A 27,492-nucleotide genomic window follows, 5' to 3' on the forward strand; every position below is an offset into this window, starting at 1 on the left:
TTCTGGGCCCCCTTAATTAAAGTCTTTGTCTTATTCTTTTTAAAAAATGGGTTGGGTTTAGTATTTTAGTGTTCATTTTTACGGTAAAGGTAAATTTTCTTTTGCCAGAACTAATTTTTTATATTGGGGGCCACAATGTACACTTGTTATAGACACAGGCAAAGTTGACTTGTGTTTGCAGCAGACCATTGCACATTTGTCCAGTAAAGTAATGCATACCAAAACACAACATATTTCCCTTATTGCCATTACATTTAGATAATTGCCTTTATTAAAAATGTCAACTGCTGCCAATGCGCCCTTTTCTTCCTCCTCCTTTGCTAATCCTGGCATAGTCCTGCAAACCAATTACGAGGAGTCATTGAATTATTTGATCACAAGGTCACTGACTTGCTGCAAGAGGATGATCTTGGTCATGTGCAAGCATTCCTACTGTTGAGGATAAGGAAAATAACTCCATGATCATTGAGGAAGGGGACATCAGATATGGATTTGCATGAAGCACTGCTGTTCCAGAAACTGGAGCTTACTAGAAGGTGGGCTCCAGTCATGAGGGAGGGGGTGGATGATGAGGTAGATTAATGGGTACCACCAAACGGAAAGGAGGAAAGTTTTGTGGGGGAGCCAGAACAGAAGGAAGGGAGGATTAAAAAACTTCAATCCTTGGCCCGGATTCAGATAGCCTTTACGCCGGTGTATCTATTGATACGCCGCGTAAGTGCTACGAAGCGCCGGCGTATCTTCTTTCTGTATTCAGAAAGCAAAATACGCCAGAATTTTACTAAGATACGGCCGGCGTAAGGCTCTTACACCGTCGTATCTTAGGCTGCATATTTACGCTGGCCGCTAGGTGGCGCTTCCGTAGATTTCCGTGTTGAATATGCAAATTAGGTAGATACGCCGATTCAGAAACGTACGTCCGCCCGGTGCATTTTTTTACGTCGTTTTCGTTAGGCTGTTTCCGGCGTAAAGTTACCCCTGCTATATGAGGGGTATCCTATGTGAAGTATGGACGTCGTTCCCGCGTCGAATTTTGAAAATGTTACGTTGTTTGCGAAAGTCGTTCGCGAATAGGGCTGTACGTAAGTTACGTTCGCGTCTAAAGAAATGATGATTTGCGGCATAATTTCGAGCATGCGCACTGGGATTCTTTCACGAACGGCGCATCCGCCTTTCGTAAAAAATCTAAAATACGCGAGGTCACATGAAATTTACATAAAACACGCCCACATCATCCAGATTTGAATTAGGCGGGCTTACGCCGGACCCCATACATTAGGCCGCCGTAACTTAGGGTGCAAGTTCTTTCTGAATACGGAACTGAGATACGTTACGCCCCGCCGATAGATACTCCAATGTATCTGAATCCGGGCCCTTGTGTTTAAGTACACCCGTATTGGAAAAAGGTCAGATGACCAGCACAATTAGGTGTCAGATCGATTCATTGCCAAGTTGGTATTTGCATAGGCTTAGGAACCCCTGCTCACCTCAGTTGACAATGCTGAGGCTTGTAGGTATGTTGCTTGAAGCGGAACTTCACCCAAAAGAGGAAGTTCTGCTTGTTTGCATCCTTCCCTTCCACTGCCACTTTTTGGGGTGGAGTGGGTACCTGGTTCGGCCCTCTCCACCTTTCCCCCGCAGCCTTCTGGGACACATCACAGGTCCAAGAAGACTGCAGGACCATTCCCAAAGCTCAGCATGGCTCACACATGAGCAGTAGCAAAACTGGCTGTGAACCTTACCCAAGATGCAGGAACCTGCACCCGAAGCTGATTAAAGAATCGGATCAGGCGAGAATGTCACTGGATCTCGGGACAGGTAAGTGTCCTTATATTAAAAGTCAGCAGCTACAGTATTTAATTTCTAGCACTGCCATGTTGGGAAAAAGCACCTACTCAGAGTATTTTTTTTTGTAAAATCTTTATTTGTGGACGGCATGGTAATACATCACAACATGTGTTGTCATAAGCATCTCACATCAGACAATAAGCCATCCGTTTTCGTTTTTACCAACATAACAGAAATGCAGAAAAAAAACAAGAAACAAAAGAGAAAAACAGGGGGGGCACATAGTCTCCCCGGGACTTGGTGGCTATACCATTATCACTAACGAACTGGGGAACCAGGTAGCGGTCCCAAGACGAGGGCCACCTCCCCCATACAGTACACATAAATTCGTGGCTTAAAATATAGAGGTGGCACACAATCATCTAACCAGGTAATAAAAAGGGGGGATTCCCCGGTGCCCCAGGGAGGGGCCAGGGACCGGAGGCCGACCCGACCGATCCGACGGACAACAATTAAACCACTTACACTGTGCAAGTTATAAGGGAAAGCCGGCCGGGCGCGCACGAAGGAAGGGGGGCCTCCAAGGACCTCCAACTTACCTCCCTCCCCGCAGCAACCCTCACCGACCCCCACCGCGATCGACTACTCAGAGTATTTTAGGAAACTCTGATGCAACCGACCTCCTTTTTTTTTAAAAACAGGCAAAACCCCAGTTTCCATCAGGAATTGGGACCCTTTTTTGCTCTGTGCTCGTTGCACAATATGGCAGTCATGGTGGGTGCAGCCACAATTTTTCCAAGGATATCAGGTATATATAGCAGGGCCAGTAAAATAAGTGATTGCCGATGTAGTTTTAACTGTATCTTGTTCCAAAATAATATGCTGTTTATTAAATACTAAATGTGTCATGAATAATGCGTATTACCATAGTCTCAATAGTAATTTTACAGAAATGTTAAAATGTTGGTAACAATTTATTTTTGATCTTTATGTTGTCTTCTAGGGTAAGATAAAAGAGCAGCTGAAAGAAAAGGGCAGAGAACCAAAGGACAAGTTGATGAATGTCAATGGGCATGAGCTGGAGCCAGGCTGCTTCTCAAATCACGCCAAATGCACTTTATGCACCAAGGCACTTGTAAATGCGCGTGGACTGCAATGCATGCGTGAGTAGGCACTGCTTCTTTGGTTGGAGGGGATGCCACGTTCACATTGCCTTATTTTTTTTAGTCTCTGTTCTTAATGCTTCAAAGCATGAAAGCAAGGTTATTACTAAACTCATTATCTCACTGCAGGAGAAGATTTAGGAAAAACAATGTTTAATCAGCATGAGCCATCTCTTGAGCAACAAAACACTATTTTTAAAGCTGAGATGTTATGTGACGCTGTCGATGAAACATGACAAAAGATTCTCTGCTTCACAGTTAACACATGTATTGGTCATCTGTGTAGAAAGAAGGGATATTAATCTTTGTAGAAAAGTTCAAGATGTACGACTGGATTTTTAGATTACTTTTAATATGTCTGCAATCACTGAGAGTGTGTATATCTGACAAGCAGACTGCTGGCTGTCAGATGGAAATGATTCAGTGGCTAGTAAGCTGCCCAATCGCTTCCAAACACCCCTGGTAACAGCAGCCTCTGTCTGTTCTCCTCCCATTCTTATTGCCTGTATGGCTGGGGCAGAAGCTGATGGAATCTGCATTTCATTAGCTTTATTAGAGAACAGGTGAGGCATCAGGAGTCTTTTAGACCTCTGGGGTCTCATTACAGAGAACCTGTCACCAAAAAATCATCACATTGGGGACTTTTTGTCCCCTATTTAATGAAAAAGTGGTTCTAAAGGTTGAAGGTTTTTTACCGTCATGCATTCCAAAGGCTCAGAGACAACAGCAAGAGCCATTTAGGTAGATTCAGTAAGAGTTAGGCCGACTTATCAGTAGATAAGCCGACCTAACTCAGAATCTACGCCGACTTATGTTTAAGCGTATGCTCAAACAGAGATACGCTTAAACATATCTAAGATACGACGGCTTGCACCGTCCTATCTTAGATTGCAATATTTTGGATGGCCGCTGGGTGGCGCTTCCATTGCGGTCGGCGTAGTATATGTAAATGAGGAGATATGCCGATTCACGAACGTACGCCCGGCTGACGCAGTACGTTTACGTAAGAGATAGGCCGCGTAAAGTTAGAGCTAGGCCCTATTGGAATAGTAATGTCAAGTATGGCTGCCGTTCCCGCGTCGAAATTCGATTTTTTTACGTCGTTAGCGTAAGTCGTCCGTGAATCGGGATTTACGTCGTTTACGTCCACGTCAAAATCAATAGGCCCGTGCGGCGTACTTAGCCGCAATGCACACTGGGAAATGTAGGCGCCCGGCGCATGCGCAGTTAAAAGAAAAACGTGAAAAACGTAAGGTCAAGCACAATTAGCATACAACACGCCCCCCTAACACACATTTGAATTAGGCGCCCTTACGCCCGCCGATTTAGGCTACGCCGCCGTAACTTAGCAGCTAAGTACATTGTGAATCATGTACTTGCCTAGCTAACTTACGGCGGCGTAGCTTAAATGCCTTAAGCTACGCCGCCGCAAGTTAAGGCCATTGTACTTTAATCTAGCTAATTGTCTCCTACTGCTGTCAATCACAGTCAGTGAGAAAAGAGCAGGGGCCATGCCTCGCTCTGTGTGTCTTTTGGACACACAGAGGGGGCTTGGGAGGGAGCATGCATGAGTGCCCTATAGAAAGTGGCTTGTTATGGGGGTCATCCAAGCCAGGGGAGAGAAGCCAGGAGTGCCAGTGGGGGACATTAGAAAAGAGGATTGGGGCTGTCCTGGGCAAAACCATTACATGGAGCAGGTAAGTATAACATGTTTTTTTGTTTTGTTTTTATCTCTAAACAAATGGTTTATTTAAAAAAATAAAAAAGGTACAGTAAACCTGTACAAAGCTTATTTTCAGAAATAATTGCACAGATCGCACAAACATGTACATTGTATGTATCTTCACATTCATAACAAGTTACATCCATATCCAGGGTCTATCATGCTAGCCAGTGATCTTCTCCCCCTCCCCCACTGTCACAATTATAAAAAAAACATGGCCATGTGGGGCTACACCTGCGTCATATAAGCAGAGTGTTCTGTGAATGGAAAACTACAAGTCCAAACCGCCTTAGAGGCTGTCGGATTGTAGTTCTCAATGAACTTTCACGGCTTTGTGGTAGTTGATCTTTCTGTCAGCGTGTATCGGCTTGCTCATAAGAGGTATGAGCAAGCCGATACACTGACAGGTCTGCATGGCATCAGCTATCTGGTGATCACTGGTGCATTTTTCAGCATTAAAAAAACGTTGTTTTTTAAAAAACGTCATTTAAAATGATCGTGTGTGGGCTACACATCATTTTTCAGGTTCTGAAAAACAACAAAAAAAAACAATTCGAACATGCTGCATTTTTTAACGTTGTTTTTCGGGTTGTAAAAAAATGATCGTGTGTGGGCTAAAACGACATAAAAAACCCGCGCATGCTCAGAAGCAAGTTATGAGACGGGAGCGCTCGTTCTGGTAAAACTACCGTTCGTAATGGAATAAGCACATTCATCACGCTGTAACAGACAGGAAAGTGTGAATCGTCTTTTACTAACACGGAATCAGCTAAAGCAGCCCAAAGGCGAATGGAACTTCCCCTTTATAGTGCCATCGTACGTGTTGTACGTCACCGCGCTTTGCTAGATAATTTTTTTTAAAACTATGGTGTGTAGGCAACATCGTTTTAATGATGAAGTTGGGAAAATGTTTTTTGGACATGCTGAAAAACAACGTTTTTTTCCATGCTAAAAAACGATCGTGTGTACGCGGCATAAGCCTCTTCTAAAGATGACGCACAAGAAAGCCCACAACCAGTTGGCTGCAGGCAAGCAGACTAAGGACATGGATTACTGGAACCATGTTCTGTGGTCTGATGAGACCAAGATAAACGTATTTGGTTCAGATGGTGTCAAGCGTGTGTGGCGGCAACCAGGTGAGGAGTACAAAGCCTACAATCAAGCATGGTGGTGGGAGTTCCATGGTCTGGGGCTCCATGACTGCTGCCGGCACTGGGGAGCTATAGTTCATTGAGGGAACCATGAATGCCAACATGTACTGTGACATACTGAAGCAGAGCATGATCCCCTCCCTTCAGAGACTGGGCCGCGGGGCAGTATTCCAACATGATAACGACCCCAAACACACCTCCAAGATGACCACTGCTATCCTTGCTAAAGAAGCTGAGGGTAAAGGTGATGGACTGGCCAAGCATGTCTCCAGACCTAAACCCTGTTAAGCATCTGTGGGGCATCCTCCAATGGAAGGTGGAGGAGCGCAAGGTCTCCAACATCCACCAGCTCCTTGATGTCATCATGGAGAAGTAGAAAAGGACTCCAATGGCAACCTGTGAAGCTCTGGTGAACTCCATGCCCAAGAGGGTTAAGGCAGTGCTGGAAAATAATGGTGGCCACACAAAATATGGATACTTTGGGCCCAATGTAGAAATTTTCACTTAGGGGTGTACTCACTTTTGTTGCCAGCGGTTTAGACATTAATGACTGTGTGTCGAGTTATTTTGAGGGGACAGTAAATTTACACTGTTATACAAGCTGTACACTCACTACTTTACATTGTAGCAAAGTGTCATTTCTTCAGTGTTGTCACATAAAAAGATTTAATAAAATATTTACTAAAATGTGAGGGGTGTACTCACTTTTGTGAGATACTGTACATGAAGCTTTAGGACTCCAGATGATTTGACAGTTTGTTCGAGCCCTCGTTCACACTGAAGGCGGGTTTGAAATCATGTGAGTTCAGCTGACAGTCATGTCAGTGTGAGTTCTGGGGCAATTTGAAAGACATCTGGGAGGGTTCATGCACAGATGTCTATTGAAATCGCCCCCGAAGTCACCAAAAGTAGTGCAGGACCTACTTTTGGGAATCAGTGCAGTGTCGCACCGATTGGGACAGTGCCGTTGCTGGCAATAGGCTGCGTTTCGACATGTGAACAAGGGCTGAAAACATGAGCAAATGTGACCGTTAACATTCCAAGCAATGTAACTTTTTTTTTTTTTACATGGTCTAAAGTCTGCTCTCTTCTGACGTCACTGGAATCAGTCCGATAGCTGTCTCAGCCTCTAAGCGAGCCGCTGACACATCCGCTTCTCCACAGCTCAGCACTCCAGTGAGCATAAGAGAGCAGAGCTGCTGATTTACAGTCTGCAGCTCTCCTCTCAAGGATCTCTGAGAACAAAGCGATTGGCGGTTTGATCGCTCGGTTCTCAGTGCAGATGGACAGATGCAGCATCGGACAAATGCTGCATCCACCGAGGCAAGTATGAATAGGGGGTTAAAAACAAAAAAAACACCCGTGATGCAGCTGCCCCCTTTTTACATACCTGAACCCAGTCTTTCCAGCGACGAGCACAGCAGCGCCAGCCGGTGTCTTGTGTGCTCATTGGTTAGATTGATAGCACAACCATTGGCTGCTGTCAATCAAATCCAGTGACACATGGGGCAGGGCTGAGTCCCGATGTCTGTGTCAACGGACGCAGCAGCAGGATGGGAGTGCCCCCATGGAATGCATGTCTCCGAGGGGGCACGTGAGAAAAGGAGCGCAGCTGAGGGACCCCAGAAGTGGAGAATCGGGGGCCACTCTGTGCAAAACTAACTGCACAGAGGAAGGAAGTAGGACATGTTTGTAATTTTGTTTTTAAACACAAAGCTTTACATATCCTTTAACTGATCAGCCTATCCAATTCACGAGGTTCATTTTTTTAAAGATTTATTTTTAAACTGAACTAAAGGCAAAACAGTTTTATTTTCGTGTCTACAAATTTTGGAGCAAAGGTAGTTTAAAAATAACAGAAGACATCCGCGATGATGTATGACAAGCACAACACCACCTGAGGAGCAGCCACAAGTGTATTTTACACAGACAATAGATCCCAATGAGGGTGCCGAGTCCTCGGGGCGCTCCGGTTCTGTATGAGAAGTCTATGCAAGGTCACTGACCGCACACACAACCCTCAGCGCACCCAGCCATCCCCTTCATTCCGCTCTTATCTGCAGGTAAAAGAAACCAAAGCAACTCCCAGAGCCAATGTGGGAACACCTCCCTGCCCAGCGGCGGAAGTGCCCCTCCTCACCACTTCCGCTTCCCGGGGATCCAGTCAGGTGGAATCCAGTCGGTGTCCTCGGAGACAGCGGACAGGTAGAGTGAATAGTGGGCTGGGACTGTGTTGTTTTTCTCACCTCCTGTGGGGGGGTTTATTCTCAGTGCCACCCTGGCACAGTGTGTGCCTGGCAGAGCTGCCCGTCCATTAGTACATAGCCGGTGCACACAGTACGTCAGCAGCTCTGGAGGAGAGTGACCCAGGCTACAAGCTTTATGTGCTACTACAACACCCACAATGCCTAGGGGTGGTGGGGGTATCAGGGGAGAGCATCCTAGGTACACTTATCTCCAACCTAGTGTCACTCACTCATAGGGTCTGTACTCTATAGTATGAGGGAAAGATAGCACGATTGGAATACATTGCAGCTGATAAATAAACCACAACAAATCATCTATTTCAATACAGCTCCAAGTCTGTGTGTATATATATATATGTATATATATATATATATATATATATACTATAAAATGTGTAATAAATATGAATACATTATAAAATGTGTAATAAATATGAATACATACACTATAAAATGTGTAATAATAAAAAAAAAAAATTATATATATATACATACACATACAATTTATTGTAGAAAAAACAAAACTCAAAAAGAAAAATGCTTGTTCAGTCGATCAAGCACAGAATAAGTACTTTTGTATGTATGGTAATATATTTCTATATTAAATTTGATGTGCGCTCTTTCTCTCTATATTCTATAAAATGTTTTAAAAAAATATATATATTTTTTGAGGACACATTTTTTTATATATATATATATATATATATATATATATATATATATATATAAAAATAAAATGTGTCGTCAAAAAAAATAATATATAATATTATTATTATTATTATTTTTTTTTTTTGACGACACATTATATATATATATATATATATATATATATATATATATATATATATATATATATATATATATATATATATATATATATATATATATATAAAAATGTGTCCTCACATGCTTTTTTTAAAACATTTTATAGAATATAGAGAGAGCGCACATCAAATTTAATATAGAAATATATTACCATACATACAAAAGTACTTATTCTGTGTTTGATCGACTGAACAAGCATTTTTCTTTTTGAGTTTTTTGTTTTTTTCCTACAATAAATTTTATGTGCAGAAATCTTCTGAGATTTATTACCGCTAAACATTGTATTTGTGTGTGTGTATATATAATTATGACCTAAATGATATCATGTCAAAACTAGTGCCAATGAATAATTAAATGTGTACGTGAAACTCCACAGTGTCTCATTTCGTTTTTGGGATTTATGTACACATTTGTTATTTATTGCCACTAGTTATGAAGTGATATCATTTAGGTCATATAGTCATCCACACAGTACTGTGCAAAAGTTTTAGGCAGGTGTAGGGGGAAAAAAAATGCTGTTAATTAACCACTTCAATACAGGGCACTTATACACCTTCCTGCCCAGACCAGCTTTCAGCGCTGTCGCACTTTGAATGACAATTGCGCGGTCATGCTACACTGTACCCAAACTAATTTTTTTTCATTTTTTTCCCACAAATAGAGCTTTCTTTTGGTGGTATTTGATCACCTCTGGGATTTTTATTTTCTGTTACAAAACTTTGTAAATAAGTAATTTTTCTCCTTCACTGATGGGCACCAAGGAGATGGGCATTGATTATGGGCACTAATGGATGGTACTGATTGGTAGGCAATATTGTTTGTCACTAATTGGCATCCATTGCAGGCACTGATTGGCATCCCTGATGGTGACTAGTGGTGGGCATCACTGGTGGTGTCCCTGGAGGTCCAGTGTGGGCATCCTCAGAGGGGGCTGTGCTGATAATCATTCAGCACAGACCCCCCTGTCAGAGGAGCAGCCGATCAGCTCTCCTCTACTCGCTTCTGACAGACGTGAGTGAGGAAAATCGATAAACAATTTTTTCTGTTTACATTGTGATCAGCCGTGATTGGACACAGCTGATCACATGGTGTCCGTCAGAGACTCTTTACCTAGATCGGAGTTGCAGTGTGTCAGACTGCCCCCGCGCAGGCTAGTTATCGCGATCTCGTCAAATGACGGCCAATCAGGATAACAGAACCACTTTGCCACCTTCATTTTGCTATATGGTAAGGAATGCTTTCAGAGATAAGTGTTAATTTTTTTTATTTTTTTTATCAATTAACAAAATGAACTGAAGAGAAATCCAAATCATGCAAGTATTTGGTGTGACCACCCTATGCCTCCAAAACGGTGTCAATTCTTCTAAACAGTGAACGTTTAGGAGATATTTACTATACCTATAACCACTTCCATACTGGGCACTTAAACACTCTCCTTACCAGACCAATTTTCAGCTTTCAGGGCTCTCACACTTTGAATGACAATTACTCAGTCATGCAACACTGTACCCAAATGATTTTTTTGTCCTTTTTTTCCCACAAATAGAGCTTCCTTTTGGTGGTATTTGATCACCTCTGGGTTTTTTATTTTTTGCGCTATTAATGAAAAAAGACCGAAATTTTTGAAAAAAAATGTTTTTTTCTTAGTTTCTGTGATAAAATTTTGCAAAATATTAATTTTTCTTCATAAATTTTGGCCACAATTTATACTGCTACATGTCTTTGATAAAAATAACCCAAATTTTTTGGAAATTATTTGGTCTGTGTGAAAGTTTTAGAGTCTACAAGCTATAGTGCAAATCATAATAAATTATCACATATGATCACACCTGATGTATTGAAGGCCTATCTCATTTCTTGAGACCCTAACAAGCCAGGAAAGTACAAATGCCCCCCAAATAACCCCTTTTTGGAAAGTAGACATCCCAAGGTATTTAGTAAGAGGCATGGTGAGTTATTTGAAGTTGTAATTTTTTCCCAAAACACTTTGCAAAATTAAGATTTTTATTTTTTATTTAAAAAATTTCACAAAAGTTTCATTGTAATAGCTTATTTCTCTCACATGGCATGTGCATACCACAAATGACACCCCAAAATACATTCTGCTGCTCCTCCTGAGTAAAACGATACCCCATGTGTGAGACTTTTTCACTGCCTGGCCACATACCGATGCCCAACATGCAGGGAGCGCCATCAGGGGTTTTAGGAGCATAAATTGCACATCTAACTAGTTGACAACCTATTACAATTTAGAAGGCCCTGGAACACCAGGACAATGGAATTACCCACAAAATGACCCCATTTTGGAAAGCTAACACCCTAACGTATAATCTATGAGGCATAATGAGTCTTTTGAACGGTTAATTTTTTTCCAGAAGTTTTTGGAATATGTGGAAAAAAAATGAAAACACATTTTTTTTACACAAAGTTGTCCATTGATAAGATATTTCCAACACATAGCATGTGCATACCACAAATGACACCCCAAAATACATTCTGCTACTCCTCCTGAGTAAAACGATACCCCATGTGTGAGACTTTTTCACTGCCTGGCCACATACCGATGCCCAACATGCAGGGAGCGCCATCAGGGGTTTTAGGAGCATAAATTGCACATCTAACTAGTTGACAACCTATTACAATTTAGAAGGCCCTGGAACACCAGGACAATGGAATTACCCACAAAATGACCCCATTTTGGAAAGCTAACACCCTAACGTATAATCTATGAGGCATAATGAGTCTTTTGAACGGTTCATTTTTTTCCAGAAGTTTTTGGAATATGTGGAAAGAAAAAGGAAAACACATTTTTTTTACACAAAGTTGTCCATTGATAAGATATTTCCAACACATAGCATGTGCATACCACAAATGACACCCCAAAATACATTCTGCTATTCCTCCTGAGTAAAACGATACCCCATGTGTGAGACTTTTTCACTGCCTGGCCACATACCGATGCCCAACATGCAGGGAGCGCCATCAGGGGTTTTAGGAGCATAAATTGCACATCTAACTAGTTGACAACCTATTACAATTTAGAAGGCCCTGGAACACCAGGACAATGGAATTACCCACAAAATGACCCCATTTTGGAAAGCTAACACCCTAACGTATAATCTATGAGGCATTATGAGTCTTTTGAACGGTTCATTTTTTTCCAGAAGTTTTTGGAATATGTGGAAAAAAAATGAAAACACATTTTTTTTACACAAAGTTGTCCATTGATAAGATATTTCCAACACATAGCATGTGCATACCACAAATGACACCCCAAAATACATTCTGCTACTCCTCCTGAGTAAAACGATACCCCATGTGTGAGACTTTTTCACTGCCTGGCCACATACCGATGCCCAACATGCAGGGAGCGCCATCAGGGGTTTTAGGAGCATAAATTGCACATCTAACTAGTTGACAACCTATTACACTTTTGAAGGCCCTGGAACACCAGGACAATGGAATTACCCACAAAATGACCCCATTTTGGAAAGCTAACACCCTAACGTATAATCTATGAGGCATAATGAGTCTTTTGAACGGTTCATTTTTTTCCAGAATTTTTTGGAATATGTGGAAAAAAAATGAAATCGCATATTTTTTACACAAAGTTGTCCATTGATAAGATATTTCCAACACATAGCATGTACATAGCAAAAATGACACCCCAAAATACATTCTGCTACTCCTCCTGAGTAAAACGATACCCCATGTGTGAGACTTTTTCACTGCCTGGCCACATACCGATGCCCAACATGCAGGGAGCGCCATCAGGGGTTTTAGGAGCATAAATTGCACATCTAACTAGTTGACAACCTATTACACTTTTGAAGGCCCTGGAACACCAGGACAATGGAATTACCCACAAAATGACCCCATTTTGGAAAGCTAACACCCCAACGTATAATCTATGAAGCATTATGAGTCTTTTAAACGGTTCATTTTTTTCCAGAATTTTTTGGGAAATGTGGAAAAAAAATGAAAATGCTTTTTTTTTACACAAAGTTGTCCATTTATAAGATATTTCTAACACATAGCATATACATAGCAAACATGACACCCCAAAATGCATTCCGCTACTCCTCCTGAGTATGGCGATACCAAATGTGTGGGACTTTTACACAGCCTGACCACATACAGAGGCCCAACATCTAAGTAGCACTTCCAGGCATTCTAGCAGCATTAATTGCACATATCATTTTCTGACTACCGATCACATTTTTGAAGGCCCTTCATATATCTAACACATAGCAGGTACATACCAAATAACAAAAGATTACCTGTGGTTTTAGAAGTGCAGTGGTCCACAGAGGAGAGCATCAGTCCAGGCAGCAGACAGGGATGAGGTCAGCGACAACAAAAGCAATCATTCAGGCAGCAGGCAGGAATACTGTCCATAGTTCGTACAGGCAGAGAAACTGTCAGCACAGCCAGAGCACAGCCAAAGCACCGCCAAAAGCACAGGTCCAGGTAGCAGGCAGAGGTGTCCCAGCAGAAATACTGTGCAAAGTCAGTAGAGGCAGCAGGCAGATATATGATCAACACAGCCAAAGTATTAGTCCAAGCAGCAGGAAGAAACATGGTCCATAATGTCATGGGTCATTACAGGCAGTAATATGGTCAGCACAGCCAAAGCATTGGTCCAGGCAGCAGGAAGGACCGTCAAGCTTAGGGCCAGGGGGACAGGGGTAGAGGCTTCTCCCACCCAAATCGCTTTGAAGCCTCCGGGCAACCAGACCCTGTTCTGGGAGCACAGAAAACTAAAAACTGGTTTTCTCTACTCAGAACGCTTTTCTGAAGCCCCTCACATATGTGAGACCCCTGTGTACTAAAAGTAAATGGCCAAAAGATCAGTCCAAGTGGCAGGCAAAAACGTGGTAGATTAACAGGCCAAGGTCGGTGCACGTGGAAGTCAGAAACGTGGTTTAAATCGGCAGGCAGAGGCATCGTCGGTAAACAGGCTGAGGTTGGTACACATGGAGGTCAGAAACGTGGTTTAAATCGGCAAGCAAAGACATCGTCGGTAAACAGGCTGAGGTTGGTGCACGTGGAGGTCAGAAACGTGGTTTAAATCGGCAAGCAAAGACATCGTCGGTAAACAGGCCAGGGTCAGTTAATTAACATGGAAGGTAGTTACATGGTAGCAGGCAAATGGGGAAATGGCAGTCTGTTAATAATAAGGGGAACTAATATTGGATGGATGTATGATACGTTTTGAAGCACTGTCCCAGGCACAGGCCAGGTTGGGAGGGACAATCAGGACAGTAACAGGTGGTGTCTCTTCTTATTCCTGCTCTGCTGCATACACGGCATTTTTTTTGGCGTTTTCTTCCAGATTCTGTGTGGGGGATGCTAAAGGGAAAGTGTCGCTCGTGAAGACGACTCACACAATCAGAGCGAATGCTTCCTGGGACGGGATCTTGTTGATAAATGAGAGCTTCAATGATATCCTTGATATATCTGAGGTAGGAGATTTGTGGGTTTTGAGTTGGCCGATTGGCTTTTTGGTAGCAGACAAAGGAATTATAAAGGGCCATGTGAAACAAGTGAAACGCAACTTTTTTGTGCCAAAAATAGGACTTTCTTGTTGATAAGTAGGGCTGTAACATCTGGTCATTTAAATCCACCCCACCCATGTACAAATTGTAATCGTGAACACATTCGGGCTTTGTAATAGGGCCGTGTCGTCTTTGGATCTCCACCATGGTGTCATTGTGGATGGTAGAGAGGATGTGGACATCTTTCTTGTCCCTCCACTTCATGGCCAACACCTCCTCGTTCCTCATGAATGACGATTCTCCAGTTTTCAAATTTTTGGTCAACAAATTTTGTGGGAATCCCTTCCGGTTTTTTTTGAAGGTACCGCAGGCCGGGGTTTGCTTGCTGTAAAGGTGACGAAAAAGGGGCAGGCTGGTATAATAATTATCAACATATAAATGATAGCCTTTTCCGAACAGGGGGTATGCCAACTCCCAGACAATTTTCCCACTGGTTCCAATATATGTGGGGCAATCACGGGGCTGGAGCTGGGAGTCTTTGCCTTCGTAGATCCTGAATGTGAACACATATCCAGTGGCTCGATCGCATAATTTATTTAATTTTAATCCATACCTGGCTCTCTTGTTTGGGATGTACTGCTTGAAGTGCAGTCGGCCAGTGAAATGGATGAGGGACTCGTCCACACAAATGTTTTGGTCTGGGATGAAAACTTCTGCAAATCTCTGGGAAAAGGCATTGATTAGGGGGCGTATTTTGTATAATTTATCGTAGTGGGGATGATCTCGGGGAGGGCACTGTGAATTGTCATTAAAGTGGAGAAAACGCATTATCATGTCGTATCTTGTCCTGGACATGACAGAGGAAAATATAGGCATGTGTTCAATGGGGCGTGTAGACCAATATGAATGGCCTTCATTCTTCTTTGTAAGTCCCATATTGAACATAAGGCCCAAAAACATTTTAAATTCTTCCAATGTTAGACGCCGCCACTGGAACATGCGGGCGTAGGAAGAATTGGGGTTGGCGGCAATAAATTGGGATGCATATATATTGGTTTGATCCACTATATTCTGCATAAAATCTTCTGGGAAAAATAAACAAAAATAATCAAATTGAGAAAAATCTGTAGTGTCGGGCTGCACACCTGGCTGTGCGGTGAAAGGGGGGATGATAGCGGATCCTGAGTTGGCAGGCAACCATAAGGGGTTTGCCAGGGCATCGGGAAGGTAGGACTGGGGCAGGATTCTTCGAGTTGGGCGTGTATTGCCATTATTTGTACTGGGCTCCTCTTCCTGGGGTATGGCGCTGCTGGTGCTGGGCAGATCTGCAGATCTTGGTCCTGATCTTGGTCCTGATCTTGGTCCTGATCTTGGTCCTGATCTTGGTCCTGAACTTGGTCCTGAACTTGGTCCTGAACTTGGTCCTGAACTTGGTCCTGATCTTGGTCCTGAACTTGGTCCTGATCTTGGTCCTGAACTTGGTCCTGAACTTGGTCCTGAACTTGGTCCTGAACTTGGTCCCGATCGCATTCTTTTGGGAGGGACGGTTTCCTCCGGGGACTCATACTCTGACTCTGAGCCAGTATCCTCCACTGGCTCGTATTCCGAATCAGAATCGGATAATGAGAGCTCCTCGCTGTTATCCGACATGGTGGAAATAATGACAAATGCCTCCTCGGTTGTGTAATGCCTTTTGGACATTATGGCAGTATGGCAGTACTTATTGTTGGGCCTGCGTAATAGTACTGCTGGTGGCCTGTGTGGTGGTACCGATAAAGGTATTAGTGGCGGGTATGGGTGGTGGTGGTGGTACCGATGGCGGTACGGGTGGTGGTGGTACCGATGGCGGTACGGGTGGTGGTGGTACCGATGGCGGTTTGGGTGGTGGTGGTGGTGGTACCGTTGGCGGTATGGGTGGTGGTACCGATGTCGGTGGTACAGGTGGTGGTGTTGGTACGGATGGTGGTTGTACCGATGGCGGTACGGGTGGTGGTGGTACCGATGGCGGTACGGGTGGTGGCGGTACCGATGGCGGTGGTACGGGTGGTGGTGTTGGTACGGGTGGTGGTGGTACCGGTACCGATGGCGGTACGGGTGGTGGTGGTACCGATGGCGGTACGGGTGGTGGTGGTACCGATGGCGGTACGGGTGGTGGTGGTACCGATGGCGGTTTGGGTGGTGGTGGTGGTACCGTTGGCGGTATGGGTGGTGGCACGGGTGGTGGTACCGATGGCGGTATGGGTGGTGGTACCGGTGTCGGTGGTACGGGTGGTGGTGTTGGTACGGGTGGTGGTGGTACAGATGGCGGTACTGGTAGCCTGAGTGGCGGTATCAATGGAGGTATTAGTGGCAGGAATGTGTGGTGGTACCGATGGCGGTGGTACGAGTGGTGTTGGTACCGATGGTTGTGGTACGGGTGGTGGTACCGATGGCGGTGGTAGGGGTGGTGGTGGTACCGATGGCGGTGGTAGGGGTGGTGGTGGTACGGGTGGCGGCGGTACAGGTGGCGGCGGTACCGATGGCGGTACGGGTGGCAGCGGTACAGATGGCGGTAAGGGTGGCAGCGGTACAGATGGCGGTAAGGGTGGCAGCGGTACGGGTGGTGGCAGTATGGGTGGCGGCGGTACCGATGGCGGTACGGGTGGTGGTGGTACTGATGGCGGTGGTACCGCTGATTGACAGATTGGCTGATTGACAGGTGGGCTGATTGAATGGTGGGCTGATTGACAGAGGGCTGATTGACAGGTGGGCTGTGTCAGGTCCTCTTTATTGGTGGGGGGGAGGGGGGGCTGTGTTGTGCTACTGTGTTGTGCTACAGTAAACTACAGTAACAAACTACACTGATCTCACTTACTGATCCCTGCTCTCTCCTCACAAATCGGTGTGTGAGGAGAGATCAGAGATCAGGTACTAACTGCCCTGTCTGTTTACATTTGTGACCGTCTGTGATTGGACACAGCCGGTCACGTGGTAAACAGCCAATTTCATTGGCTGTTTACCCTGATCGGGGAAGCGCTGTGTCCATGGGACACGCGCCTTCCCCGATCCCCGCTCTGCAAGCCTCTGGCGGCGCGCACGGAGCACGCCGCCGAGTTTGTTTTGACATGTGATCAGCTGCGTCTTTGACACAGCTGATCACGTGGTAAACAGCCAATGAAATTGGCTGTTTACCGTGATCGGGGAAGCGCTGTGTCCGAGGGACACACGCCGTCCCCGATCACCGAGCTGCGCGCCCCCGCGGGCGCGCGCTAGGCATTATCCTGCAGGACGTTCGAGAACGTCCTGTCAGGATTTGGTAACCACTTCCCGGACGTCTATTTCCTATAGACCGGGCGGGAAGTGGATAAGTAAGCCTTATTATAGGCTTACCTATAGGTAAAGATCATGCATGAGTTTACTTCCACTTTAATGACATTGTCTGTATGTTTTTGGGGTCGTCATCCTGCTGCAGAATACATTTGGGGCCAATTGCACACCTCTGTAAAGGTACGGCATGTTGTATAAGTATTCACCTGTATTTCTCAGCAATGAGGACCCCAGTGCTGTTTTTCATGCATAGTTGAGTCGCTTAGCCTTGTTTCCACATCATAGGTATGGCTGCAATTCCTCCATGAAGACCACTTTTGGCCAGACTTCTATGGACAGTAGATGGGTATACCTGGTCCCACTGGTTTCTGCCAGTTCTGTATGGATGGCGGCTGCAGCATCGGTCTGATGCTGCAACTGTCACCTGCCTCTTAGCCTGAGAAATGAGCCATCACGTAACCACTAATTTCTAAATTCCTGGTCTGCCCTGTCAGTCACCGCTCTGTGCCCTGGCTCTCCATCCCTTATTGGAGCACTGGGCTGTGAAGGGGGCAGGAGCGGCAGGCTCAAGATCTCCGCAGCATGCTTAGAGGCTAAGCCAGCTGCCGGGCAGGTATCTTGGTGGATCCTGACATTTTCAGGATACATGCAGAGACTGGGTCATCTCGGTGACAGCTGATTCTGGGTCACAGGAGAGCACAAGTAAGTGCGAGTCGCATGAGAAGTATGACCTCTCTGGCCATAACTTCTCTTTTAAACTTATTTTTTTTACAATTCTTTTGTTTCTTCCTGTTTTCGGAATTGAGCCAAAATGTCACACATTGTTTTTGTTTCATCTAGAGGAGGGGTTTTCTCAGCTAAGCACACCCTCCTGCCTGCATCCCTGAGCTAAGGGTAGATGGATTCCAGGAAGCAGGGTGGATTTGATTGAAATCACTGGTAAAAAGGCTTGATTTAACGTGGCTCGATTTAAATAATAATTTTTAAAGAGCAACTGTCATCTCTGTCCTGCAGTGACTCCTCCTCTGACTAACTGTTGACTCGCCAACAGTCCCATTCACTTTAACCACTTAACCCCCGGACCATATTGCTGGTCAAAGACCAGAGCACTTTTTGCGATTCGGGACTGCGTCGCTTTAACTGACAATTGCGCGGTCGTGCGACGTGGCTCCCAAACAAAATTGGCGTCCTTTTTTTCCCACAAATAGAGCTTTCCTTTGGTGGTATTTGATCACCTCTGGGGTTTTTATTTTTTGCGCTATAAACAAAAATAGAGCGACAATTCTGAAAAAAATGAATATTTTTTTACTTTTTGCTATAATAAATATCCCCCAAAAATATATAAAAAAACATTTTTTTCCTCAGTTTAGGACGATACGTATTCTACATATTTTTCGTAAATAAGCAATAAGCATTTATTGATTGGTTTGCGCAAAAGTTATAGCGTTTACAAAATAGGGGGTATTTTTTTATGGCATTTTTATTAATATATTTTTTTTACTAGTAATGGCGGCGATCAGCGATTTTTTTTTTTTCGGTACTGCGACATTATGGCGGACACTTCGGACACTTTTGACACATTTTTGGGACCATTGGCATTTTTATAGCGATCAGTGCTATAAAAATGCATTGGATTACTATAAAAATGCCACTGGCAGTGAAGGGGTTAAGTATGTCCCTGGGTGTGTTCTTACTGTGGGGGGGGGGGGGGGGGGTGGCCTCACTAAGGGAAACACTGATCCTCTGTTCATACATTGTATGAACAGTGGATCAGCATTTCCCCCCCTGACAGGACCGGGAGCTGTGTGTTTAAACACACAGCTCCCGGTCCCCGCTCTGTAACGAGCAATCGCGGGTGCCCGGCGGCGATTGCACCCGCCGGGCACCCGCACGGGAGTCGCAGACGAGCGGGGGGCGCGTGCCTCCGGTGGTGCGCACGCGCCCCTAGTGGCCGCAGAGACCCGACGTAGAGCTACGGGCTCTCGCCAAGGAGAGCCGACCTGCCGCCGTAGAATGACGGCGGCTGGTCGGCAAGTAGTTAATGGGATGGCTGGTGATGCGGCAGTAACACAACAAGGTGAGGGACATGGCAGCAGGTGAGTGGATGCCCGCTAACAGGCGCTACCCTGGTGGATCTGAAATGACAGGTGCTCTTTTTTATGTAAGGGCTTATTCTTGCTGGTAGTTAGGATCTTTAATATTTACAAACAAAATGGTTTCCTATGTAGAATGATAAGCTGTCAGGGTAGTAAAACAGCGATTTCAGAACCGATTCAATCATACAGTTTGTAGTATGCATTGATTTGGAAAACAATTGGATAAGGCTGGGTTCACACTAGTGCGAATTAAATGTGGGTTTCTCCACATCCAACTCGCATGTCAGGAGACTGTGACCAGCACTCAATGGAGCAGGTTCACACATCCCTAGGACGGCTGTGGGGCAGTTTGCAGAAGTGTCCTGTGCATCTTCTGGTCCGTTTTAAGGTCTGAATCTAGCCCAAAATTCGGGCCTGATTCGTCCCTGAAATGGAGAACAGGGATGCACTGGACCCCTGCTGTGATTTGCTTCCAGGAATATTCCTGAACTTTGTGCGAATGCATCCATGCAAGTGCATGTTATCTCAGCTTGCAGAGCTTGGATTCGTTGAATGAGTTTACCAAAAATGTAAAAATTGCAGAATATACAGCCTCATGCTACATAACTAAGCTCAATTTCATGCTGAATAAACACAATTATTAATGTATCTTAAATAAAAAACTATCTTTAGATAGCATTTTATTAAAATAAATTTGATAAAAATCCAAAAAATCTCATTAAAAAAAAATAAAAAATGTATCCACCCTGCCAGGAAGTAAAAGCTACATGAATCATCTGCTCTAACTCAAGATGGCCACGACTAGAAATGTTAGCGGGGGTGTTTTTATTTAAAGTAGTTTCTCTACTAAAACATAGAGACATGGATGGAGAGGGGAGTTTCCATTGAATAATAAAAATAAATGACATAGCTTTTTCAGTTTCTGGTGCTCAGATAGGAGTTTAGTTCCACTTTAATGGCATCTCAGATGTGTCAAAACAGATGTACAAAGCTGCGAAAGGTTTTTGAACTACTTCACCACTTGTAGGGCAGACTAATCGAATATGCTGGCCGATGCGTGTGGTGCAAAAATGTGATTTGGCACGCGGTCACAAAATGCTATGGTGTGAATGCCGTCTATTTGCGTCTTGATTTTGTTTGTGTATTGCTATTTTAGCTTACAAAGATAATTGTAGGTTTTATATTACGTTAAGATGATGGGAGCTCAAAAATTCTGATTAGATCACCATATAAATGTGTGCTGTGTATCTGTCTTTCTATAAAGTTGTTATTTGTAGAATATTTCAGTGCCCAGGTTAGACACGCGTTACTACCTGTGTATATGACGGCTCATTTCCCCCCTTGTATGTTGTTAATGGCTGGGGGTATTCTCTTCCCTGTGGAGATGGTAATTGTTCTGTTGTGTAGGGTAATGTATACCGCTGTTATACAAATTGAGCAATTAGTTGTTTCTCAGCGAGTGGTATCAATGCATTGTACTCACGTGCACTCTGTATTCACTATACCCTGGGATCAGCAAATAATACAATATTACATGTTTCTAGAACTTATCCTTAATCTCAGCGATATCTTACTGTACGAAGTCAGATCTTCCATGGCTTAGTGTGCATACAACCTGCATGTAGCTCTGGAAAACATGTAGAGCAGAGGTCTTGTCAGCAGCATATCTCTGATCACAATCTGCATGGACCCACTTCATTGTGTATGCTCAGAAAGGTATCTGTAGACTGAATAGGCAATATAACATTGTGTTGCTTATTCTCTCTGGCAGTGTCCCAAGTGCAGTACTATGTGAAAACAAGTAATATTCCTCCCAATCTCTCTGATCTGACACATTCAGGTTGTCACTATGGGTTGCTGCCCTTTGCAAGTTGTCATTACGTTTATTGAATAAAATGACAATATCTGCAGCATATACATGTTTGTGAAAGTAACACACTTGTTCTAAAGGATACAGTGCAAACGTGATAGGGAATCTGTTAATATAGCCAGGCTGATAAATAGATTTCTTTGTGATTAGTTTGTGCGGGTGATTGCATTCATCAATATAACCCAGTGATGAATATTATGATGGATAATAACCTCCTGCTTTTATGACCCGTGTGTAAGGCTGGCCATACACTACTAGGGCTCAACAGATCTGCACCAGGTTGCCATGGTGACTAGAAATTGCATTCTGGCACCTGGGCCTTTGTCAGCGCATTCACCATACGCCTTGGTCGGCAACCCGTTAATCATGATTTACTGGTCAATCGGTAGGCGACGCGTATGCAAAGGTGCGAGTGCTGCGTCCGGATAGCTTGGGTGGGTTCGGGCTTTGTCCGAACATGCCAGAGCTCTTACTCTGTTAAGTTCGGCACTCAGATCTCCGTTACCTTTGTTTCTGCAATGTTGCAGATAGCGGAGCGCCCTGAGTGTAGTTAAGATCATCGCTCCCTTCTCTCTCTGCACCCAGCAACCCTCTCTTTCTAACTGATCTTTGGATATATGGGTTGTTCTATTCGTCACATTAAACTAGGTTCTCATCACACCGTACCCTCCTAACCTTAAGAAATTAGTAAATTTAAAACTAATCGCAGTGACGGATAGTCAAACTATCGCTAACTTACTACAATTTTATATGTACAAAGTTCTTAGAGGTCCGAAGAAGGTCAATAGGCAAAAGCTAAGAGGCATAACTGTGTAAACCTGTGCCATGCAGCTGTGAAGATACACATCAGGACTAGATACGAAAAGGGGTTTTGTCGTTGAAAATAAAGCTTTGTTAGTTTAAAAAAAATAAAAATAATCTGGTTCCTAACTTTTTTAGATCTTAGATTTAAAGCGGGGGTTCACCCTATAAAAAAAATATATATATATTTTTTTCTTCTAGCATAAAATTAAGCATAGTAGCGCGAGCTACAGTATGCCTGTATTTATTTTTTTAGCCCCGTACTCACTGTGCAATCGTATATTGAAGATTCCGACTCCCCGCGGGGAATGGGCGTTCCAATCCAGAGGGAAGGTGATTGACGGCCGGCCGGCTATGGCACGTCACGCTTCTCCGGAAATAGCCGAAATAGGACTTGGCTCTTCACGGCGCCTGCGCATAGTCTGTGCGCAGGCGCCGTATAGCGCGGTGAAGAGCCGAGACCTACTCCGGCTATCTTCGGGGAGCGTGACGTGCCATAGCCGGCCGTCAATCATCCTCCCTCCTGGATAGGAACGCCCATTCCCCGCGGGGAGTCGGAATCTTATCTATACAATTGCACAGTGAGTACGGGGCTAAAAAAATAAATACAGGCATACTGTAGCTCGCGCTACTATGCCTAATTTAATGCTAAAATGTTGATAATGAGGGTGAACCACCGCTTTAAATCATTAAACAATTTTGTTATTCAGTTTTCCTTTGTTGAACTATGTAGTGCAAGGGCCTGTCTGATTGCATACTAGGTGAAACTGTTAGGTTTGACTATTTCATATTATTTGGTTTTGGTAAATCTGAAGGAAAATTGTACAAGAAAATTGTATAATGTATGGCCAGCTTTAGAAACATTTTTAGGCATATTCTAGAAGAACTTTGTGTAATGTAACATCTTCCAAAGCCAGTGTAGACACGTCATCTAGGATTTCATGTTTACACAATGTGCTTCATCACCTAAATGCTTTTGTTAGCAATTGTAATTTAATTACAAACTTGACACATTTCTGAAATGTTTTACATATTTGTCATCCTCTGTATTAATGACAGAACATATGTTACACATCAGGCTAGATGATCCTGACTCATGTTATAGGGTTTTTTATTGCTGGAAAAAAGAATGTGAAGAAAGATGCATGTGACAATATATAGGATATTTTGTTATCTAAAATAAAGTATAGCCAAAGCTTGTTTGGCAGGGCTTGTCCTATATAATTTGTTTTGCACCGCTGTGATCCGTTCTCAGCAGAGAGCGGGCTAAAGTCCACTCTCTGCTGATATCACTGTAATCGGTCCAGGCACAGCCTCATCACGACAATGGAGTCTGGATCCACCAGATGCCTGGACTGATACCTGTCTCGGGCTCTTAGCGAGCCGCCGAGATGGGCGCTCCCCGCCCCTCCCCAGCTCAGCGCTCCAGTGAGAGCGTGGAGTAGCATAGAGGAGAGCTGCTGATTGACAGTCTGCAGCTCTACCTTCAGGGATCTGTTAGAACCGAGGGTTCTGCAATTTTCGATGGCTCAGTTCTCAGTGCAGAGGTGCCGGGAGACAGATGCGGCATCGAACCCATGCTGCAACCACCGAGGTACGTATAAAAGGGGGGGGGAACCCTTCTCTTTAACCCCTTGCCGACCACTGCATGACGATATACGTCGGCAGAATGGCACGGCTGGGCATATGGACGTTTATATAGACGTCCCCTTTAAGACACTGCATTGCAGGCACGCGCCCACCGCAAGCTCTCCAAGTGTGCCCGCGGGTCCCGCGGACTCTATGTCCTCCGGGAGTTCCGCGATCATCTCACGGAGAGGAAGAACGGGAAACTGCTGATGTAAACAAGCATTTCCCCATTCTGCCTAGTGACAGGACTGTGATCTACTGCTCTCTTTCATTGGGAGCAGTGATCAATGTCGTGTCACACGTAGCCCCGCCCCCACACAGTTAGAACACATACCTAAGACACACTTAACCCCTTCAGCGCCCCCTACAGGTTAACCCCTTCACTGCCAGTCACATTTACACAGTAAACAGTGCATTTTTATAGCACCGATCGCTGTATAAATTTCAATGGTCCCAAAATAGCGGCAAAATTGTCAGATTTGTCCACCATAATGTCGCTGTCATGATAAAAATCGCTGATCGCTGCCATTACTAGTAAATGGATTTTTTTTTTTTTTTTTTACCAAAAAATATGTAGAAGTATACATATCGGCCTAAACTAAGGAAAACTTTTTTTTTTTTTATATTTTTTTTTTGGGGGGGATATTTATTGGAGCAAAAAGTAAAAAAAATGCTTTTCTTTTTTTAAAATTGTTGCTCTTTTTTTTTTTTTTGTAGCGCAAAAAATAAAAACCGCAGAGGTGATCAAATACCACTAAAAGTAAGCTCTATTTGTGGGGGGAAAAAAAGGACATAAATTTTGTTTGGGAGCCGCGTCCATGCAATTGTCAGTTAAATCGATGCAGTGCCGGCTTGCAAAAAGTGCTCTGGTCTTTGGGCAGCCAAATGGTCCGGGGCTGAAGTGGTTAAAAAACTATTGTAACTTTAAAATAATGACGTAACTTTTATTAGAAGTGCAAATACAGTGTAAATTGTGAATAGCTGTCACATTCATCTTGGATGTAATTGTATTGTAAATACACTGATCAGCCAAAACATTATGATCACCCACCTAATGTTAGGCCCAACCCGTTGAGGCATTTACTTCACTAGACCTCAGAAGGTATGCTGTAGTATCTGGCACCAAGCAGTCGGTAGCAATCCATGAAAGCTCTACTTTTTTTGCAAAAAAACATTAATTATAGCATATACTGTACAATTGCTACACAAGTCATTTTGGAATTAAATGTTATTAAAAATGACGTTTCCCTTTCAATCTGCATCGCTGCAATTCTCTGTAAAATTCAATGCAATCTGGAGGTGTTTTGTACACCATTGCGTTATGGAACCCCCCAGAAATATTTTCTGCTTGTATGATTGGCTCACTGATTACCTGGAAGTCTGCTCTATAATATGTCATATTTTTGGCTCCCTCTGCAACAAAAAATATATTTTTGGTGAGAAACGTCCAAAAGGTTCATCACTTCCAAAGAGATTCAAATACTACAATGTTCTTTATTAGAACACAGCAAGTGCATCCGCTGAATAGAGTCCCTCCCATTCAGATTCCTTTTACCCCATTTGTATTTGTGCAATTGTTTGGGAACTTCATTTACATGCTTCCTTTTCGTGCGGTCTCAAGGCTGGTTCACCCTGGGATTGCACAGGAATGCCATGCCATTACCACCCGGTGTGATTTTGCAGCACATTCGTTTGAATGGACTGCAAATCTCACTGGAATGTGGAAAATGTAGTGTATACGCTACTATTAAAAGCATTCTGGGTCGCACATATGTCACATTGCATCCAAATTGACAGCCATGGAACTGCCTATTCAGGGATGCACAGAACACCTGTGCAGCCCTATGTGGGTAAACGCCATCCTCACTCTGGGCACAGATTCATATGCTCCATGTAAACAAGTTTTAATTGTTTAATTAGCGGTACCGGGGTGTGTCTCAGGTGTTTGGCTTTCTGACTGCACTGGTAAACAGTCTCCGGTCTGTTTGCTGCAAGCTCTAGATTTTGGTACACTACATGAGCTTTCTCTCAGAAGCCCTTTACTCCCACATGGGCAAGATAATGCTGATTTTATGAAGCATACCAGCCCATGATGAAGGGCCTTTTTATCTGGAATAAAGTCTTTCTTCATTTGATGGCGATGGACAGTGTAAGGCCATTTATTTTTGCAACAGTGGAATGTGAGACTACGGGCAGAGATCATTGCCATATATCTGCACAGCTATAGCACAGGTCTGCTTTTTCAGGCCTAGGGTATTATGTTTACATCTATTGCCTTAAAGAGGAGTTCCAGCCTTTTTTTTAAGTTTATTAAAAGTTAGCAGCTACAAAAAGTGTAGCTGCTGGCTTTTAATAAACAGACACTTACCTGCTCCATGTTCCAGCGACGCGCCGACCAGGGCTCCGCTCCTCGCCAGCCAGTGTCTTCATTCCTAATGTGGGCACCCGGCAGTGACAGCTTTCGGCTTCACGGCCGGGCACCCACTGCGCATGCGCGAGCGGCGCCGTCCGATTGGACAGGCGCTCGCCTACAGGGAGGGGCTGCAATAAGGCGATTAAGCTATTCACCTTACCAGCTCCTCGGCGGAAGGAGGACGTGGGACAGGAAGTCCCACTCCTCCTGAAGCCCCCACTTCTCCACCCCCCAAAAAAAATTACATGCCAAATGTGGCATGTAAGGGGGCAAGGAGTGTATTAACCACTTGAGATCCGCGCTATAGACGAAATACGTCCGCAGCGCGGCTCTCAAGTGCCAAGTGGCCGTTTAAAAACGGCCTTTGTGTGCATTACCCGCGCGCGCCACTGGGTGGCGCGCGGCGGGTAAAAACTGTCCCGACGCATCGCCGAAGACCCGATGCGTGTACCTGGCGGCCGCGATGTCCGCCGGGTACACGCGATCGTCGGTGACACGGTAGGTGACAGCAGGAACGTGGAGCTCTGTGTGTAAACACAGAGCTCCACGTGCTGTGAGAGGAGAGGAGACCGATCTGTGTCTCTTGTACACAGGGACACAGCATCGGTCACCTCCCCCAGTCACCCCCCTCCCCCCACACAGTTATAACACACCCAGGCTACACAGTTAACCCCTTCCTCACCCCCTAGTGTTAACCCCTTCACTGCCAGTCACATTTATACAGTAATTAGTGCATTTTTATATCACTGATCGCCGTATAAATGTGAATGGCGCCAAATTTGTGTCAAAAGTGTCCGATACGTCCGCCGCAATATCCCAGTCCCAATAAAAATCGCAGATCGCCGCCATTACTAGTAAAAAAAAAAATAATAAAAAAAATCATAATTCTGTTCCCCATTTTGTAGGCGCTATAACTTTTGCGCAAACCAGTCGCTTATTGTGATTTTTTTTTTTTTTTTACAAAAATACGTCGAAAAATACGT

The 27,492-nt window shown here is 44.2% G+C and overlaps 2 protein-coding genes and 1 long non-coding RNA gene across 7 annotated transcripts in view; 2 read left to right on the forward strand and 1 right to left on the reverse strand.

Moving 5' to 3' along the window:
- The window catches only part of LOC120916219 (rho guanine nucleotide exchange factor 18-like), a 144,711-nt gene extending 141,039 nt beyond the window's left edge, over positions 1-3,672 (forward strand). For all 3 annotated transcript variants that reach the window (XM_040327082.1, XM_040327088.1, XM_040327097.1), the window contains one exon: positions 2,792-3,672. In XM_040327082.1, coding sequence (XP_040183016.1) covers positions 2,792-2,959 — 168 coding nt within the window. In that variant the 3' untranslated portion in view covers positions 2,960-3,672. The remainder of the gene's footprint in view (positions 1-2,791) is intronic.
- Positions 1-8,358, reverse strand: part of LOC120916237 — an 80,395-nt gene extending 72,037 nt beyond the window's left edge. Inside the window, exon 1 of one of the 2 annotated variants that reach the window (XR_005743974.1) lies at positions 8,072-8,358. This is a non-coding gene — a long non-coding RNA (uncharacterized LOC120916237). Of the gene's footprint in view, positions 1-7,965 lie in introns of both variants that reach the window. The other variant, XR_005743973.1, reaches the window with a different exon arrangement.
- ARHGEF18 (Rho/Rac guanine nucleotide exchange factor 18) overlaps positions 7,790-27,492 on the forward strand; it is a 139,233-nt gene continuing 119,530 nt past the window's right edge. For both annotated transcript variants that reach the window (XM_040327062.1, XM_040327070.1), the window contains exon 1: positions 7,790-8,030. In XM_040327062.1, coding sequence (XP_040182996.1) covers positions 7,805-8,030 — 226 coding nt within the window. In that variant the 5' untranslated portion in view covers positions 7,790-7,804. The remainder of the gene's footprint in view (positions 8,031-27,492) is intronic.

The sequence above is a fragment of the Rana temporaria genome, chromosome 1 (genome assembly GCF_905171775.1).
Source record: "Rana temporaria chromosome 1, aRanTem1.1, whole genome shotgun sequence".
Lineage (NCBI taxonomy): Eukaryota > Metazoa > Chordata > Amphibia > Anura > Ranidae > Rana > Rana temporaria.